This window comes from Penaeus vannamei, chromosome 34 (assembly GCF_042767895.1).
Source record: "Penaeus vannamei isolate JL-2024 chromosome 34, ASM4276789v1, whole genome shotgun sequence".
In the NCBI taxonomy this organism is placed as follows: Eukaryota; Metazoa; Arthropoda; class Malacostraca; order Decapoda; family Penaeidae; genus Penaeus; species Penaeus vannamei.
This window is the reverse complement of record NC_091582.1, coordinates 4938772-4957887: the sequence shown is the minus strand read 5'-3', so window position 1 is coordinate 4957887 and position 19116 is coordinate 4938772. Positions and strand designations below refer to the sequence as shown.

The 19116-nt window shown below is 37.5% G+C and overlaps 2 protein-coding genes across 3 annotated transcripts in view; one reads left to right on the top strand and one right to left on the bottom strand.

The window, feature by feature from the left end:
- Uev1A (Ubiquitin-conjugating enzyme variant 1A) overlaps positions 1-3691 on the bottom strand; it is a 16498-nt gene extending 12807 nt beyond the window's left edge. Inside the window, exon 1 of the mRNA XM_070113640.1 lies at positions 3369-3691. Within this exon, the coding sequence (XP_069969741.1) occupies positions 3369-3387 (19 nt within the window). The 5' untranslated portion in view covers positions 3388-3691. The remainder of the gene's footprint in view (positions 1-3368) is intronic.
- Positions 3692-3813: 122 nt separating this feature from the next.
- On the top strand, positions 3814-18257 carry Art7 (arginine methyltransferase 7). 2 transcript variants are annotated; one of them, XM_027360376.2, is made up of 15 exons: positions 3814-3941; positions 8262-8455; positions 9243-9402; positions 9708-9857; positions 10144-10206; positions 10410-10568; positions 11502-11627; positions 11988-12112; positions 13652-13830; positions 14005-14170; positions 14517-14713; positions 15643-15788; positions 15971-16198; positions 16393-16668; positions 17000-18257. In XM_027360376.2, the coding sequence occupies exons 2-15, from the start codon at positions 8277-8279 to the stop codon at positions 17153-17155; spliced, it is 2310 nt and encodes a 769-aa protein (XP_027216177.2). In that variant the 5' UTR covers positions 3814-3941; positions 8262-8276; the 3' UTR covers positions 17156-18257. The 2 variants fall into 2 exon arrangements, with proteins under 2 accessions (XP_027216177.2, XP_069969740.1); XM_070113639.1 differs by having other exon boundaries at positions 3926-4054.
- The last annotated feature ends 859 nt before the right edge of the window (positions 18258-19116 follow it).

Genomic DNA, 19116 nt, shown 5'->3' with positions numbered 1-19116 from the left:
CTCTCTCTCAGTCACTCACCAATAATTCTCTCTCTCTCTCTCTCTCAGTCACTCATCAATAATTCTCTCTCTTTCTCTCAGTCACTCACCAATAATTCTCTCTCTCTCTCTCTCTCAGTCACTCACCAATAATTCTCTCTCTCTCTCTCTCAGTCACTCACCAATAATTCTCTCTCTCTCTCTCAGTCACTCACCAATAATTCTCTCTCTCTCTCTCTCAGTCACTCACCAATAATTCTCTCTCTCTCTCTCAGTCACTCACCAATAATTCTCTCTCTCTCTCTCAGTCACTCACCAATAATTCTCTCTCTCTCTCTCTCTCACTCACTCACCAATAATTCTCTCTCTCTCTCTCTCTCTCTCTCTCTCTCTCTCTCTCAGTCACTCACAAATTATTCTCTCTCTCAGTCACTCACAAATTATTCTCTCTCTCAGTCACTCACAAATTATTCTCTCTCTCTGTCACTCACAAATAATTCTCTCTCTCTGTCACTCACTCACAAATTATTCTCTCTCTCTCTCACTCACTCACCAATAATTCTCTCTCTCTCTCTCACTCACTCACCAATAATTCTCTCTCTCTCTCACTCACTCACCAATAATTCTCTCTCTCTCTCACTCACTCACCAATAATTCTCTCTCTCTCTCACTCACTCACCAATAATTCTCTCTCTCTCTCACTCACTCACCAATAATTCTCTCTCTCTCTCACTCACTCACCAATAATTCTAATTCTCTCTCACTCACTCACCAATAATTCTAATTCTCTCTCTCTCTCTCTCACTCACCAATAATTCTCTCTCTTTCTCTCTCACTCACAAATAATCTCCCTCTTGCTCACACATAAAAAATCTTTTATTTGTGTGCAAGTTTTTCTCTCCCTCACAACCAATCTCTCTGTCTATCACATACATAGAAAAATACAAAAGGAAAAAGGAAAGAGAAAGAAAAGAGCAGTGAATGCTTTCACCACAGGCCTTCTTTCTTGCCATCACACAGGACACATTCCATTCCAAACCACTTGAACGTGCTGTGATTTGCTATGGGTGCCCAACTCAATAGCTGTGCAGTGTTAACCCCATGTCGACAGGAAAATGGTGCATTCCCTTTGGCAATGCTTGGTTAAATATTTTTATACATAGATGGCTCTTTCAATCCTCAGCCACGAAGGAGTCAATTAGTAGATCTTGGAAACTCACTTTTCCTTGAAAAAGTGGGAAAATTATTTTTTACTAATGCTATCAATATTGATACTTATTATTACTATACACATTATAATCACTATATCTTTACTGACACTATTAATAGCAGTAATAAATATTAAAAAACATTATTGAAAATCAAGGAAAAGGGTAAACAGATGAGACAGGTAGTTTGTGTAATTGGCTCACTGGTGACAGTACTTGCAGAGCCATCTATAAGTAAAAACTGACTAAATTCAACACACACAATGGGCAATGGCATGTCTGTGCATGCCATGCCCAGCAGCTTAGGGTTATGTAATCCCCACAATTTTACAAAAGCCTCGACTATTACCATCTTTCATGATGAAGGATCATAAAAGTCTAGAAACTCTCTAGTCAGAGTGCATGGTGTGTTAGCCTTTGCTGGAGTGCTGACAGGTTGGTTAATTTTTAGTGTGGATGCACTCAGCTTGGGCAAAGTGAAGATGACTTTCTTGTAAGAGACAACTTTTCATTTGGCTGGACAGAAATAATCTGCAGTCACAAATAGCAATGTCCCCCACCCCTCTCCCACACACACACACACATACACACACAAAGTCTAATTGATGTTCCCTAGTTTCAGCTCCATGCTTTGCTGCGGGTGCTGGGGGGAGGGAGAGTTCCCTCCAACACTCCACTAGAGCAGTTTGCACGATCATGGTAACTTGGATTGTTGAATAAATTTTATGACATGGAGTTGGGATCTAGTCTCTGGGAAGTGCATCTGTACTTTAAAGAGTAACCATCATACGTTCACACAAGGACACTCATATATATATATACTCCTTGACATATGACAATGCCCATGCCTCATAAAGACGAAAGAGAAAAAGATTAAAGAAATTGATGACGTCAAAGAGGAGGTCGAAGAACAAGAAGAAACCGAGTCTGTATCAGATTAAGTACAATATGTTTAAAAAAAGAAACAAGTGTAGATCTTTCTCACACTTGGCCTTGGTTCCTTCAAATTCTTCATGACTCATTCCAAATTCCCTGTCACTCTGACAGCTGTCATATCCACTGTATTCCACAAATGTGTCCTCAAAGTCAACCTCTTTTGAACAGTAAACCTCTGACTGTTATTACCCACAGAAACAATTAAGCAACTTTGTACATTCCTTCCTTTTGCCACGAGATGACAAAGAAAGGACAAGACCTCAAACAAGATGAGAAGACATGACAAGGAGATGACAAGAGAACTGAATATTATATTACAACTTTAGTTTTTTTTTTCATAATAAAGGGAATGAGAAGTCTCTTCATTAGTGATACAAAAGACGGGAATGGAGGCGCAGCAAAACAAAAAGAAACATAACTCAGTATTGTGGTAAATCTACATACAGCATGAATCAAGTATGCCGACAAACTGCTTTACAAAAGGAAAAAAATAAATATACAAAGATAAAACCGCATGAATAGATACAAATAAAACTAAGAATAAATCAAACTCCAATTACGAACTCATTTGCAAACACAATTCCGACCAGTGATCACAACAACGAGCAACATTACCAACTAGCAAAAAATATAAAAAAAGCAAACGAAAAAAAGGAAATACAACAAAACAACCAATATGAGTCATAACCTCCACATCAACAACAGTCAAAATGTCAAGAAACCCCACTACAATCCTATTTTTCTTGAGCCTTAAAAACAAAAGACCAGAAACTACTTTCTCCTCCTCCCAAAAACACCATAATCCACGAACAGAAAACAAAGAAAAGAGAAGAGAAAATACGAGGAAAACAAGACAGAAATTTCCCCCACAGAAATCAAGCCTTTCATAACATGTCGCCGTCAATAACAAGACATTCAATGGACTCCCTTTGATGCTCTGCTTTCCGACGTCAGATGTACAACTTGGGACTTCTCTGGCGTTAGAATTTCAGGTGAAAAAGGTCGACAGGATGAAATTAGGAGGAAAATTAACCCTTTGGCCAGCCGCTGAAAACCTCTCCGCGCCTCGGGATTCGGTTTTCTTAATTCCTCCCCTCCCCCGCCGCCCATCTCCGCCCACAGAGGATAAGGGCGTGAGGAATCCCTCCCAGCGACCCTGGAAGACCAGGGAACGAGCCCAAATCCCTCCGGAAGGCGTGAAAATCCCTCGAAATCGGCCCCGAAACCGCCGCCTCCCAGCCTTACCTGTGTTGGGGGTCGTCATTTCTGCCCTGATTTCGCCCACGTCGCCCCTCCAATTGGACCTGTGCGGGGGGAAGCTCTTCTCCTCGGGCCTTCGGGAGTGGATCGGAGGCCGGATAAGGGTGAGTCGGGCCGGATAAGCGGGGAATCGAGGCGGTTTTGGGAGGTTTTTCAAGCCGAGGAAAAAAGGCCCTCACGGTGCCGCAATGGCCAGCGTTCCAATACTGCCGGGCCTCTGTTTTGCCCGGACTTCTTCGACTTTGGACCTCCTCTCTTCCTTTTTGACACGTAGGAGACGACGAATTATTTTCTGATAGCGTTATCTACTCTGATCTTCCATGCTTATGGGGAAAAATTTGGATTTTGAAACAACCCTTTTGGCGGTCTAATTTAGGTATCAAAATACCTCAACTGATCATTTCGAAGCAAGAGGAAACTCGAATATAATTTTAGGGACCCCAATAAAAATTGTTCCCTCCCAAAATAAGCAGATGGACCTTAAAACAAGCACCAAACACAATTTTTAAAAGATTTCCTCTCTCGCGCAGGAAACTCGAGGTCGTCTTCTGCTAACACGTGAGAAAAAAATCTGATTCGGTTTTCTTTTTTTCTTTTTTCTCTTCGTTTCTCTTCTTGTTTCGTGGTGATGGGGATGCAGTGAGATTTGCAATATACCAAGTTATGAACAGGTGTGAGTTGTTTGGCTATAAAGTATTTATTAATAGGTTTAATAAGCGCTTTTCTCGAGATAGCGTCAGAAGAGCCTTCAATTTTGATTGTTTTTGACCCTTTTTAAGTATTCCTTCGTCATTATTTGAGGGAAGGAAGACGGTTTTAAAGATTTTGATGTTTGAGGCTCATTCTGGCATTACACAGCCCCCAGGATATTTTAGACGGATAGTTATTGCTTCATTAATCTCTTGATGGCTGAGACGTTCTCATCCATGAATTGGACATTTATAGGATGTATTTACAGAATGACCTCATGAAAAGAGGGAAGATTGAATGACCTTTTTGGGAATAGAGGGAAAAAGCAGACTCACTGATATTTGCAGTAATCTGCGCAGGCAAAGAATAGCCTCAGAGGGGAAGGGGACAGACCTTGCCTCTTCTCGCAGCGAGCAATTCTTCATAGATAGACTGCCGTTGAGTATGTAGATATGTAGACTGTTGTTGTGCATGAGGGACTATATATAGACTGCTGCTATGCATGTAGGTCGTACAGTCAAGATCAACTACTGTCGCTCATGAAGGGTGATGTTCCGATGAATATTAGAATAGCATCGAAGATTTGTTAAACCTCTGAAAACCTTCGTCCAGGTTCCCTGATTATTCAGGTGATTGCTGTCTGCCTAATGACTGCAATTTATGGTGAAAAAACAAGGTTTTTGACAAATAACTTTGTCTTTGGTGGAGGAGGACGGCCAGGTGAAGCACCTATGCTAACAATAATTTATTTGTTCCATCTTGTACAGTTTATACATATATTTATTAGTTATTATTATATTGTGAAGTTGTTATATTTAGCTCTTTGGCACAGAGGGAGGCTACAAGACGAGAAGTGTTAGGCCTACATTTGTAAGAGACATGTGCTCTGTTTCACTGTACTCTGACTCGATTTCACTACTTCCCAGCCTTTTGTATAGCGGATATTTACAGGACGAGAATAACAGTCGTTAACAGAGACTTGCCAAGCAAGAGGTGTCACCCTCCCCGTTTCTTTACTACTCTCTTTTTCTTTTTCTATTTCAAGTTAGCTATCAACCCTTACTCTTCTTCTCCTTACACTGAGTTCTCCTCCTCCATCACTTTACTTAATATTTAACGTTACATGTGGCCTTTACTACACGTGCTTTGCATGTCAGCATACAAGTAGCGTATTCTCACTTAACTCGATGTGACATGATAACAGCTGTCGAAATCTTTAGACACTCATATCTCAAAGGCAAGATTTTGGTGATCCATTCTTCTTCTCTCAAACATTTAGACTAATTCTGAAAATCAATATATCACCTTAAAGTATGGACAAAAGACTACAAATTCAATTGGGGATATGTCTGGGAACCAGCAGTATCTATATAGTCATTGCCCATCAAAATTCTTTATGTCAATTAATTTAATGGTTTTCATGATTTTTTTTTCCTTGATAATTAATATACTTAGAATTAATTTCTTGCTTGACATTTTAGGGTTAGATGTCTTCAGCACTGTATTCAAATGACATTATTCAAGGTGTTCAAAAGTAGCCGGCACCTGGCGAAAATTCACTGTCTGTCGGCCTTTTGATCACCGGGTAGCAGGACAATTACTTTTACGCACCATTGAAAAACACTGTCTTCAGAAGCGCAGAAAATGCATCTGAGGGGTTGTATTGAAAAACAGGGCTGCCTCCTACTTGGACCTAGGTAGCCTGCTACTTTGAAAACTTTTGTCTGAGTAGCCTTTCTAATACTGGTTTTATTTTTACTTATTTAACGTCAGAAAGTTATAATGGGTAAACTAATAGGTCTGAATGTATGAAACTAAATGATCATCAGCCATGTATGTATAAAGTCAGATAATTTCATTCAGATTGACCACAAATGACCATATGGAGAAAATCGCCCCTTTAAAAGCTCTGTAATTTGACTGTATTTCTCTACTTCAAATGCAGGAATTATGACAATTTGGGTGGGGTCTTCGAGTGAGACTTTATGTTCAGAAGGTATTTTTTTCATATAGTAATGTTGTGGATTTCCAGGAGTGTCCTCATGCTCGCTAGCTGGAGTAATAGGGACATAGTTTTGGAGGGAACGGTTACTTTCAAATGATTAGTGATATTTCAATTTGTATTTTGAATGTTCATTTTGAGGTTATTATGTGAATGGTTTTGTTAACTTTTTTAATGCCCTTTGAATTATAAAGCTTATGAAGCAACTGAAATGGAATAGAGTTAAATTTATAATTTTTTGTTGTTGTTTAATTTCAGTATATAAAACCATTGCAGTCCCATATGATATCAGCGATCGGCAGTCATTAGATAGAAGTAAAGCCCAGGAGCCAGGGATTCCCAGTCCGGATCTGTGAAAGAACTAATGAAAGACAAATGAACGAGTGATTGAAGGGATTGGCAAATGGAGAGGTTCATGGGTGTGAAGGAATGAGTGAAAAAATGAATGGATGAATGAATGTGTTAGTAATTTTATATGAAAGGCCTTGTGACAGAAATGATTTGTCATGAATAGACAAAGGTCATGGAGGATGATTAGACATTTATATAGGGTGGGGCTCTTGCATTATTTTCACCAGTAAATGTGTGTAGAATGTGCCATTTGTGAGCCATGGCTGGAAAAGCACCAGATCCAGGGGGGGACACTTATTTCCAGGATCCCATTCCTCCCTACTGTGAATGGTTGTGGAGGGTGTTGCAGAAAATTGAGTTATACAAAAAAAAATTACAGGTAATTCAGCTGCACTGACTAGGGAAAAAGTCCCCAACTCCACATCATAAAGTTTATCTAACAGTCTATAAGTTGTCGTGACTGGGCATGCCCGCTTGAGTGGTGAGAGTTGATAGGAAGCTCCACACTCCAGCACCCTCCGGCAAACATTGTCTTCACTTCGGTATGCTCGGCAAGATAGATCTGAAACTTGGGATTAATAAGTGGACTTTGCAATTCTTTTTCTGCAGTCTTTTTCATTTATTTATGGCATTACTGCTTGTGTCTGCTGATTATTCCTTGTTCTGATGACTGCAACTTTTCTGCCTCTATAAGAATATCATCAGTTTGACATAACATGAGGCACCTGAATCCAATGGGTTAAAGGCACACAATTATACAATTACTTTTGCAAATACACACATCATAATGTGTCCAGTCACCAGTAAGAGAAAATTGAAGGAGAGATATTCATATATTATTATATTGATATCAGTATTTGGCCTACTCTTCATATATATTTCTCTCTCTCTCTCTCTCTCTCTCTCTCTCTCTCTCTCTCTCTCTCTCTCTCTCTCTCTCTCTCTCTCTCTCTCTCTCTCTCTCTCTCTCTCTCTCTCTCTCTCTCTCTCTAAAATATAAATCTTCCCTTGTATGTAATGTGGACTTGTATATCATGTGATTAACACTGACCAAAAAGTGCACATGTGCTTTCATACTATATTTACACACTTGTGCAGACCCATGTGCACAAATATAGATGCTAAAACACATATGCACTTGGAATGAGAGGAAATTATAAACTAAATATGATGTTTTCCCATATTGATATACACATCGGCCTACATGTACAGATGTACACATGTGCACCCACATATAGACATTTACATAGACATCTATACACAGGTACTTACATTTACACAGATGAATGTAAGTGAGTGTAGGGAGAGGTGGTGGAGTAATATACATCACAACTACCTGCCCGTGTGGCTCTTGCTGAATAGATCCAAAAGTAAACTCCGGAATGTAATATGCTTAACAAATTACTCCATAGACTTTATAAATTTGGGGACAGCATCAGAAAAAGTGTGCCAAAATGTCATCTTCATCCAACTGTTTATTTAGGAGAGGGGTTCCCAAGCTGGGGGCCATTGAATACTATTAAACTGGATTTTGTCTTGCCTACATTATCTACGGGAAGTTATCTCTTGTATTAATAAATTGGAATTTTTCCATATACTGTTGTTGTCTTATAGCTGTTGGCACCATTACATTATTCTGAATCACTGGCTTAGAAGATATTTGCAAGCATCGATACCTCATAGAGGCTGAAATGAGTTGACCCAAATAATTTATCTTCTGCATTATCTATACTGTCATATTTATAGTCTGTTGATTTGGGGAAATGTACTGATCTTATAAAAGTATATTTTATGTCTTTTATCATTAGCATTTTTTAACTTGCACATAATTACAGACTTGTGGATGTTGAATGGTGAGGTGGTTGCAATGGTGCCTGGACATCCATCGCAAGGAAATACTTAAAGCGTCATGCAAAGAACTCGAGAGATTTTCCCTTGCTAGCCTTTCAAACCGTCAAGAAGCTGGATTAGGACCATCAGTGCGCAGGATAGCTTCACAGTGCCCTAGCCACACGCAGAAATTGTTCAGGTAGGTGTCTTTGCCTATGAAGAGCTGACTGCATTTTCTCTACCTGTTTCTTCATTCTTTACATTCCATTCTTGTTTTGTTATGCTGGGTCTTTGTTTTATGATCTGCTTCTGGCTCATCTTCTTTTTTCGTATTTGAATTCTCCTCTTCATTCTCCCGTTTCTCTCCTTTCCTTTCCTCTTTTATACTGTCAAGGAAGATCTGAGAACTAGCTTGTAGAAGGTAAACAATGTTGATCAGAGTAGAACTACCCTTGTACATATACATACTTTTGTTTTTGCAGTAAAGTACTCAAATTGGAGGGGTAGTTACAGTTGTTTTGATTTTCTTTGAATTAAAACAATAAGTAAATTGTATTTGTATAGACTTGCATGTGTGTATGTGTGTTGTGTGTGTGCATGTGTGTGTGTGCGTTCATGTATATGTGTGTTCAAGTGTGCATGTGCTCTTGTTTAAGTTGACATACAGCTTGAATTTGATACCGCTTCATGATGTGGCTTAAAAGGAATTTAGGTTAGTTGGTCACAAATATTTTTATAATTATGAATTTGTTTTGTTTGCCCTCTGATTTGAAAGATTTGGAAGTTTGTGTTGTCAATTTTTCTGTGTTGATAAAGTGGTCAGTGCCTCTTTTAAAGTAATTAATTATTTGACTTTTTCCATACTTGTGTTTTTCAGTTTGCATGTTTGCTTGAGGTCCTCACTTTTCAAATTATTATTATATTGATATTATTATTTTCATGATCATCACCATTAATATTGTTTGTTTATTTTTTTATTATTTCAGGAACCCTTTGTTGAAATCTGTCCGCACGATGAGTGTTTTCACACAGCAGCTCAACCCAATCACTGGAAGAATGGAGTGGGGCATTCAGCCTGAGGATTATGACTACAAGCAGGAAGTAGCCAGGTCGTCCTATGCAGATATGTTGCATGACAAGGAAAGGGTGAGTGTGGGCAGGAGCTTACTTGACATTGCTATGGGTCTAGGAAGTGCAGAGACAGGGTTCATTTTGATAAAAGTACTTAGGAATGGTCCATGGTGAGAGATGCTGTGGAAAGTAGTTTGTCTTGGTAAACTATTGATACTCTGATAATGGCAATAATGATGATACTACAAAATTATGTTACTGTATACTATGCAGATTTTTTTCTTTTCTTATGTTTCTGTCTGTCTTATAATTAATCAAATTTGTCAGTAGACAATGTTGATGATAGACTATCATTTAGTGTAATTTAATAACTCCAACAGAACGACAAATATTATGAAGGTCTGCGACGCTCAATAGCAGACCTGCGGAGACGAGGGCAGGAAGTGCACGTGCTGGACATCGGTACTGGCACAGGCTTGCTATCTATGATGGCAGTAGCTTGTGGAGCTGATTCAGTCACCGCTTGTGAGGTGAGGAGAATTTTTGCATTATGAATTATGGTCAAAAGGATGGAATAATAAAATGACATGTAATGTTTTAACTCTCTTGATTTTTCTTATTCTCTCCTTTCTTTTTTTTTCTCTCTTCTTCTTCCCTCCACTTTTTCTCTTCCTCCTTTTTTGTCATCAGAGTCCTTTTCCTTTCCCTTTTATTCCTTTTGCTCTTCCTCGGTGGCCTTTTAATCATCATTATTATTATGAATGTCATCATATTCTTCTTTAAAGTAAAGCTGCTATCCCTTTAATTTCATTGCAGGCATTTTACCCTATGGCTGAGTGTGCAAGGAAGGGGTTGAAAGCCAATGGCTGTGCAGACAAGGTTGGTGTCCATTTGTTTTTAGAAATTAAATTGAGGATTTGATGCTTTGTGGTAGATAAGTTTTTGTGTGGTTGTCACTTGAAGTATGTGTATATGTCTGCAGTATAGTGGTTTCTAAGCTACCTTCTTTTTTAATTGCATTGTTTTTACATCCTGTGTTATTGCTAAATGTTCTTTCTTTCTCTCTCTCTATGTGTGGTTAGGTGCACCTGATCCCAAAACGGTCAACAGAAATTGAGGTTGGTCCAGGGAAGGACATGGAGAGGAAAGCTAACCTCCTTGTGGCAGAGGTGTTTGACACAGAGCTGATTGGGGAAGGGGCCATCGACACCTACAGACATGCCCGGGATTATCTTCTGACGGTAAGGAATCAGTCTTGTTACGTTGAAAGTTATGATAATAGGATGTGTACACAGTGAATGATGCCTCGACTTACAGGTTCTTTAGGTGACCACCTCTTCACTGAGAATTACTAAAAAGTTATTTGTTTTTGTGTGCTTTATTATCACTAGTATGATTTTTCACATTGTTGACTGTTTATGTTGTGTAATATATAAAAAAGGATTCTGGTTCAAATTTTTGAGTTTTTACAAATAAGAATTGTATCTTGGTATAGTTATATAATTTCTCATGAATTGTTGCAGTTCTGGTAAACTATTTACATATAGTATTTATAAAATCTGGTATGTTAGAAAGTTAGCTTGAAAATGTGCAAGCCTAAACGGATTATCTCAAGAAACACAAACCCTCCACCTGATTTTCAAGTTTCACTAAGTCAGATTTTGTTTGCAGCTCTATAATATGCATTAGAAAAAGTATATTTCATTAACATATATAGACTACATAGAATGTCAATATTCGTAACACATAAAACAGCAAAATGTGTATTTAGTTGCATTTGCATTAACAGGTCTCTAGATAGAAAAATAATAAAAAGATGATAACATCTGGAGTTAACTCTATGATAAGTAATAGTATGGTCTGTAGGGGGTGAATGTGGGAAAGCAAAAGATGTGCTATGCAATAAAAAAATTACTACACAATCCTTACAATTCATTTTCAAGAAAAAAGAGATGGGTGACATGAGGGTACCAAACATTACCAGATCTGTTAGTAGAGACAGCGTATGTTTAAGTCATAATGAAAATCTTGTTGGAATGAGGCCCACCAGCTTTTGACAGGCCTTCTACAACCTAAATGATTTGAAAATTGCTTTATATTTGCATATCATGTAGTGATTTTTATTAATTCGGTGAATTAATGATTTTCAAGACAAACCAATCTTCCTTCCCTAGGAGGATGCCCTTTTGGTACCATCAGAAGGAACAGTGTATGCTCAGGTTGTATCGTCAAAAATGCTTCAGAGGTGGAATCGAGTCCAACCCGTAACAAGAAACATTCCTGGTAGCAGTCAGTCTGAGGTCAGCTTTTGAAATGTATTTCTAATTTCTGAAGTATAATTGTGATTCCTGTCTTCAGCATGTGTTATATATATATATATATATATATATATATATATATATATATATATATATTTTTTTTTTTTTTTTTTTTTTTTTTTTTTTTACTTCATCTTGTTTTTTATTATTTATTTTGTTATGCAAATAAGTTCACACTTTAAAAGATTTATTTTAAGAGCTAAACCATAGCAACAGGAGAAAAAATAAAATAGTATATATTTCATAGCATTGTCATACAATCTGTTTGACTGTCAGAAAATGGTTTCTACTTTAACCTTCTCTCTTATCCAATGTGCTTAAAAATATTTCTTAATTGGCCAGGTTCTGGTGTCAGTGCCAAGAGTGGTTCAGGAGTGCCCTGGTGCTGCTGCGGTTCATGATCTGCAACTGTCACAAGTTCCTCGGTCTTGGTTTACACCTGTCTCAGAACCTCTTCCAGTCTTCTGGTTTGTGTTGATTTTAGTTTGTGGAAAAATACTTATATCTTTTTACTTTTTATTAAGTAGGGTACTTGTCATATCATTTGTTAAAAATTTTCTAGAAAGTTTCTTATGCTTTTAACTTCAATTATTTTTGTAATACAAATACTCCTCTATATATTCCTTATTAGGCTGTGAATGTGCCAGTAGAAAGAATAGGAAAGATAAGGAGGGGCTATAGTTTTAAAATGAGAACATATAAGTATAAGTAAAAGGATTTCTTCAAAAGGTATATGTTACCTTTGACTCGTCACCCATTCTCAGTATGAGAGTGAAGTAAGCCTCAAAGACAGAGTTTTATCTGGATTACCCTAGCCATTACAGAACTAAAGTAAAAACTATGGTAGAGCCAAGATAATTTTCACTGAAAGATTTTATTACCATATAGACTTTATTCACTTTCTGCCATCTGCTCACAGTCACTGATCAACTGACCACATAATCCTTGAATGAAGACTGTGTTACGCTGCCAGTAACCTCAGTTCCAAATGAATAGAAGATCTAACTAGGATTTAGACTTTCCAATCGCATATTCAAGTACTAACCTGATGGATCTGGCTGCCTCATGACCTGCAAATGGACCAAAATCTCGGCATTAAGATTACTTAAGTGGCAGCTCCCCAGGGTGTGTGGCTCATAGACCCAGACCACACAGGCACATATGTATAGTTGGCAACAATATCTCATGATGAGTCATTCCAGTCACTCTGGCCCTCAACCAAATTTTTCCATGATGTGAAGATTACGTTGCCTTGATCCAGTGGGTTAACCCATTCACGCTGGTGTATTTAAAAGCCAAAAATAAAATGTTCTGGGTTGCTACAAAATCGGCGGGCAGAGCTTCCCTGGAGTCTGTCCACCTGCCAGCTGCGGCCCGCTGCTGCGTCGGAGCGTGAGCCCCGATACAGCATCACACTGGCGGTATGCCCGGCAATGTTTATTTTTCGGGTGTCTCATATATGGGACACCCGTCGCTAATGGGTTAATCAGACTATCTTGAAAACTATGATGGAAAATAATTTCAAATACCTTTTCAACTCATTAGTGTCATTTGAAATCCTAAAAGTATTTATCTGTAGGTAAATACTGTAAGATTTAATCCTTTGTTGGCCCTCAAGATGGTAGCTGAAATAAAAGGTGGTTCATAATGATAGTACTAACTGAGTTTAAGTGGTAACATTTAGTTGACACAAGCCTCCTAGAGATATTGAGAGAGGCTTTGGTAAGGCTAGGAGAAGTTTCTCAAGGGTCAAATTTGGTAAATAGGTGAGGCCAGGTAGGACTTCTTGTTAACTAAGAGCTTGTGAAACTATTTTTACATAAACAAAGTTAGCAGAATGAGACTATAGTGGACAGTGCATATACCCAGTGCCATGACTGAAACTAAGATTATCTTCTGTCATCTTTTTGAGGACTTGGATATTCTGAAAGAAGATTCACAGAGGGTTATATTATATATAGTACATGCCTTTTTGATGTACTAGTACTTACTTTCTTCACTTATAGGTTTGACTGGAGTGGTAGACGGCAAGATATACCCTGTGATAAAACAACTCGGATCAAGTTCAAGACACTTGCGTCGGGAAACTGCGATGCCATCTTGATGTGGTGGGACATTCGCATGGACCAGGATGGGGAAGTGATGCTAAGCTGTGCTCCTTATTGGGCTCATCCTGACTTAGCAGGTGAGTTGCAAGGCTTCAGAACTTTAGCTGAAAGTGATCTTTGAATAAAAAGTCAACAGAAAAATGAAAAGTAAAGTTTTTTTGATTGTAAAACTTAATCTGATAACACAGTAATAGATATGAGAGGGAATGTAATACATGTTAATTTTCTTATTGTCTGCATGCCTTTTCCAGACAAGTGTTGGAAGGGAAGCAGTGAAGATATTCCTTGGCGAGACCATTGGATGCAGGCAGTATATTACCTTCCTCAACCTCGGCATGCACAGCAGGATACCACACTAACGCTTGTTTCTTCACATGATGAATACAGTCTGTGGTTCAATATACAGAAGGACGAAGGGTGAGTGATACACCTTTTTTTATGAGGGTGCATGTACTGGCCACTTGTTTTTGTGCATTTGTTGCACAGGTGTCTCCACAACTGTTCAGCTACGAAGGAGCTACTGTGTAGGCCCAGTGTGACCTCGCTTTTTTCTAATGCTATTAATGATGATACTGTTAGTACTATTATTGACTCTAGGATTATGATGTTATCAATAAAATTCAGTGATTGCTAAGATCACATTAATTCAGAACACAATTTTTCATGAGTGTGCAACTTTTATCCTAGTTTTGTATTTACACTACAAATTCCTTGTCCGAGAATGAATATGAAGGAGAGCCATTTTTCCTGTGTGCATTTTCAGGGAAGATGTGTGTGAAGAGCGGCCAGTGTGTGAGTGTGGGATCCACATAATATCCTCGCGGACACGCCTTGGCCAGATCAATGATCCTCGCAGGTTGAAGGTCTATGTGCGAGTCCTAGAAAAGCTCATCAGATCTGATAGTGTGTGTCTAGCCTTGGGTGACTGCTGCTTTATGGCTGTGGCGGCTGCAAAGCTAGGTGTGTAAAAAGGCTTGTTTTAGGAAAAGTGTGTATTTTACATTGTGGAAATCCTGTGTAGAACTTGAAGAATTACCTTGTTGCTTTTCTAGTGATAATAGTAACTGCATTGTTTCTGTTATTAGCTGTTATACCATTTTTATCACATTGCTGATATTATCAGTCACTATACATATTATAAGGACATTATTAATCCATGGTATTAGCTTTTACTCACATCAAACTAAGACATGCACCAGAGGCTGTGCACATTCAGCTGTTTGAATGAAAGATGCAAAGTATGAGAAACATTTTTGATTATGCTGCGTATATTTTTGCCTGTGGTATATATGATTTTTTAACAAAAAAGTCTAATAAGAGACTTTCAGCCTACTTTGGAAGGAGTGCACCATTGCAGTGAACAAGTGAATGACTGTTCAGAATGTGCAGCATAAAGAAAGCTCAACTTCATTTGGCAAGGATACTTGGCATATAAAGAATATGACAAGAGTAGATGCCACTGGGTGTGTTTAGGTTAAAGGAGCTTTGTATGACACTTTATGACTTTCTTAATCCATTTACGACGGGTGTCACCCAGAAAAATAAACACTGCCAGGCGTCCCACCAGTGAGACGTTGGATCGGAGCTTGTGCTCCGATTCTGTTTCAGGCCATGGCCAGCATGCAGACAGATTATGGGCCAGCCTTGCGTGCCGATTTTGTAGCCGCCCGGAAACTATTATTTTCGGCTTCATGATATACCCGCGTTAGTGGGTTAAAAGGACTATATTTTATTGAAGTAATAATTTCTTTTGTGATTTGTAAGGGATGTTGCATGGTATATATTCCTGAATTTTATTGCATGAGGAATATGCAATAGAATTTTAGTATAGTGTCACTGACAGCTGTTCTTTTCAATATGAAATCTAATTTTTGGCTGCATTCCTATAGGGGCACGGCACGTTTACCTGAGTGAGGTGAGTGAGGCCTCGAGACGCGTTATGCAAGAGTTCATCAAAGCCAATGATGTCCAGCACAAGGTCACCATTTTGCCAGACGACATGAGTGATATGTCTGTTGAACAGCTTGTAGGGCCTGTGAGTAAATACTTGCTGTTGATACTGTAGAAGAGGATGACATGCTGAACAAGTGTCATATATATTTGATTTTTTTCATTGTTGTGTTTTATTAGTTTTAGTAATATCTCATTGTTATTGTTGTTATGATTGATTTATACAGTTGATTACATACAACTTTTTATTTTCCTTCAATATTTCAGGCCACTGTCACCTTCAGCGAGCCTTTCTTTACAACCTCCTTACTCCCATGGCACTCACTCTACTGCTGGTACATGGCCAACAGCTGCCTACATCTCATGGCCCCAGGAGCCCACAGAGTACCAGGTTCTGTCACGGTCTGGGGCCTGGCAGTACAGTACCGTGATTTGTGGAAGATCCGGGCTCCATTGCACCAGTGTAATGGGTTTAAAATGGATATATTTGATAAGGTGTGTTTACAATATTGTATTTTTAGATTTTTCTTCTTTACATTTATTTACAATGCAGAAGATAAAAAATAACTAAAGAACTAAAGTTAATTATTAGCTGATGTGAACTGAATTATTTGTATGTATATTCTAAGCAAATATAACATTTGAAAAAGTTTAAATTATAGCGCAGTGAGATGTTTCTCCAACCACAGCTCATCGAGTCAGCATGTGATGAGGCAGATGAAATCATTGAACCTCAGCCCCTGTGGGAGTACCCCTCAAAGGCCCTGAGTCAGCCGTTCCCCCTTCTCCAGCTGGACCTAACTGACCCCATTCCAGACAATCCTGTCAGTAGTAAGAACTCACTCAGCCTCCCGGGCACTGGGCTCGTAAATGGTGTTGCACTCTGGGCAGATTGGCACATGACAGATCACCCCGAGGATGTTCTGACCACCGGACCTGTAGAGCCTGTGGTTCTTGATCAATATGTAAGTTGGCTGCCAATGAGGTTTGGTTTGTGGCTAGATTGTGTTTTTTTATATAAAGTTCATTTTTGATCTGATATTCTAGGGTGTGGCTCGCACAGTTCTACTAACTAAATGTTTGATTAGTTTAATTTTTCATTCCATAAATTACTTTATGCTCAGTTGTTTCATATTTGCCCAGGAAATTTATTGCTAAACTAAACAAATAAGCCTCTAAATTAGAGGTTGAGTTTTACATGTATAAGTGCTGATTTATTGTATCTTTCTAACGAATCTGTTGAAATCCTTATTTGCATAGATAATCAGCATTTTTAATAATGACTACCATTTGCAGGTCAGCTGGGATGTCTATAGTCGACAGGGAGTTTATCTTGTGAAGAATCCTGTGGAGATCAATCCCTCACAGCAACACACTTTAGAGTATGCTGTGACGTTCAAACCCAATGATGGTACAATAGTGTTTGATTTCCAGGTCAAGCAACAGTTGTGAAGCCAGACAAGATGTCAGTCAAAAAAACACCAGTGATAATCATGACGAGGGTATAGTTTGAATACTTAATGCATTGTGCTTTTTGTAACCAAAGTGGGAGAAGGGCATGAAAGAGAGTTCATTAATTTATACTGCTTTGGGAATAAACTCTGGGCCATTTTCTTCATGAATTATCCATCTGCTCTACCTTTACATGGGTTTATACTTCATCCTCAGACTAGTGCTCATCATTTTTCTCATTTACCCACTTTATCCTTTCCCCTGTCTGTCCTCCTTATTCCTGTCCTTTCCTCTCCTCTTGTCCTCCTCCTCCTCTCCTTTCATCCAGATAGGTTAATTGCTTCAACATAGTCATTTTATCAATGCCATGTCATGCACTCCAGCATCACATATTATACATTCACATCATTTCAACTCAACACACTATGCGGTGCTATAACACAGTAGGTCATTTGACTGAAGAATGTATCCATTTCTTAGTGCAAATGTATTTCTCGACCCATTATGATATTTCGCTGTTTGTCAATTCATTTTTGGGGGTGAGAAATGGTAACATGTTTGTTCCTCGGCATTAATTGCGGGAAATGTAGTTCCTGTTTTAGGTTACTGCATCTGACTCTAAAGCTTACAGTAAGGCATTTATTATAGGATTGTTGTTACACACAGTAGGTGAACTCAAAGTATACGATGTACACTAATTGTTGAATCTTTTGAAATAAGCAGTTAGATGTAGGCTGTATCTGTACTTCTCTCCTGTGATGTGAAAAGTGACCTCTAATTCTGCTGCTGTGTCATGCTTACTCTCGATAGGGAAGCTTCCTGAACCTTGTGGTTGTGCTGCAAATAATGTGTGTTACTGTGTATGTGTGTTTATGCGCTGGGAAAATGTTTTCTATTTTATTTATTTTGAGTTGCTCATGTTAATTTCTACAATGTTGTTATTATTATTTTTTTATGGTATTTCAGATATGAGGCATGTTTTTTTTCTTCTTTTCATTGTGATATTGTGTATCTGGATATAGAAAAATGTTTTTTAAATTGTTAATCAGAAATTTGACTTTTGTAAATATTATTTTTATAATAATGATAAAAATTAACTACAGCAGTGTTGTTTCAATACTCAGCTTAAAAATCCCAAGAAATATTTTTCATATAAAAGTTTTCAAGCATTAGTTATACAGTTATTATGTATATCAAATATATAGATCATTAAGAAATAATCTTCAGCAAACATCAAGTTGCAATTATGAGAAAGAAATGCTTTTATATAAGGAAGCTTAGATATTTAATACATATTTTTTTCTTTTTTCCTTCATTAAAGGAAAATAGCAATATTGACATCAATGTCTTGGAAGTGAAATGTTTTTCTTGAAGTTTTCGTGCGAGATTGACATTATTATTTGGTTTGTATAGCATAGGAAAATGTAGATTTCCATCAAAAATACTTTCAGCAATTATTATGGTAGAGTAATTCCAAATCATGAGCCTTTCCTGTTGTCACATATTTATTGTATGAGGACACCAGCGACTTTGAAAATCTAAATTTTGAATTTAGATAATTGGATATGGTGCAGTTAAGTATTTACCTTCCATATTAAAAAGATATCAATAAACTGATTTTTTTTATTTTAAGAAAGATATGTGGAAGATATATTGTGTTTGTGTATTTATGTATAGACGTATATATGTATTTGTGTATATGAAAAAAGTGAAAAAAGATGGGAAAAAAAAAATATATATATATGTATGTATTTATTATATACATATATGTATTACATAAACATATGTATTGCATATTCTTATGTATTCATGCATATATATTATATTTGTATTATACATATACATATATATATATATATATATATATATATATATATATATATATATATATATATATATATATATATATATATAATATATATATATATATATATATATATATATATATATATATATATATA

Coding starts and splice junctions, on each gene's coding strand:
- Art7 (XM_027360376.2), top strand. CDS start 8,277: ATGGTGAGGTGGTTGCAATGGTGCCTGGACATCCATCGCAAGGAAATA. Junction 8,456..9,242: donor CACACGCAGAAATTGTTCAG/GTAGGTGTCTTT, acceptor TTATTATTTCAG/GAACCCTTTGTTGAAATCTG. Junction 14,171..14,516: donor AATATACAGAAGGACGAAGG/GTGAGTGATACA, acceptor GTGCATTTTCAG/GGAAGATGTGTGTGAAGAGC.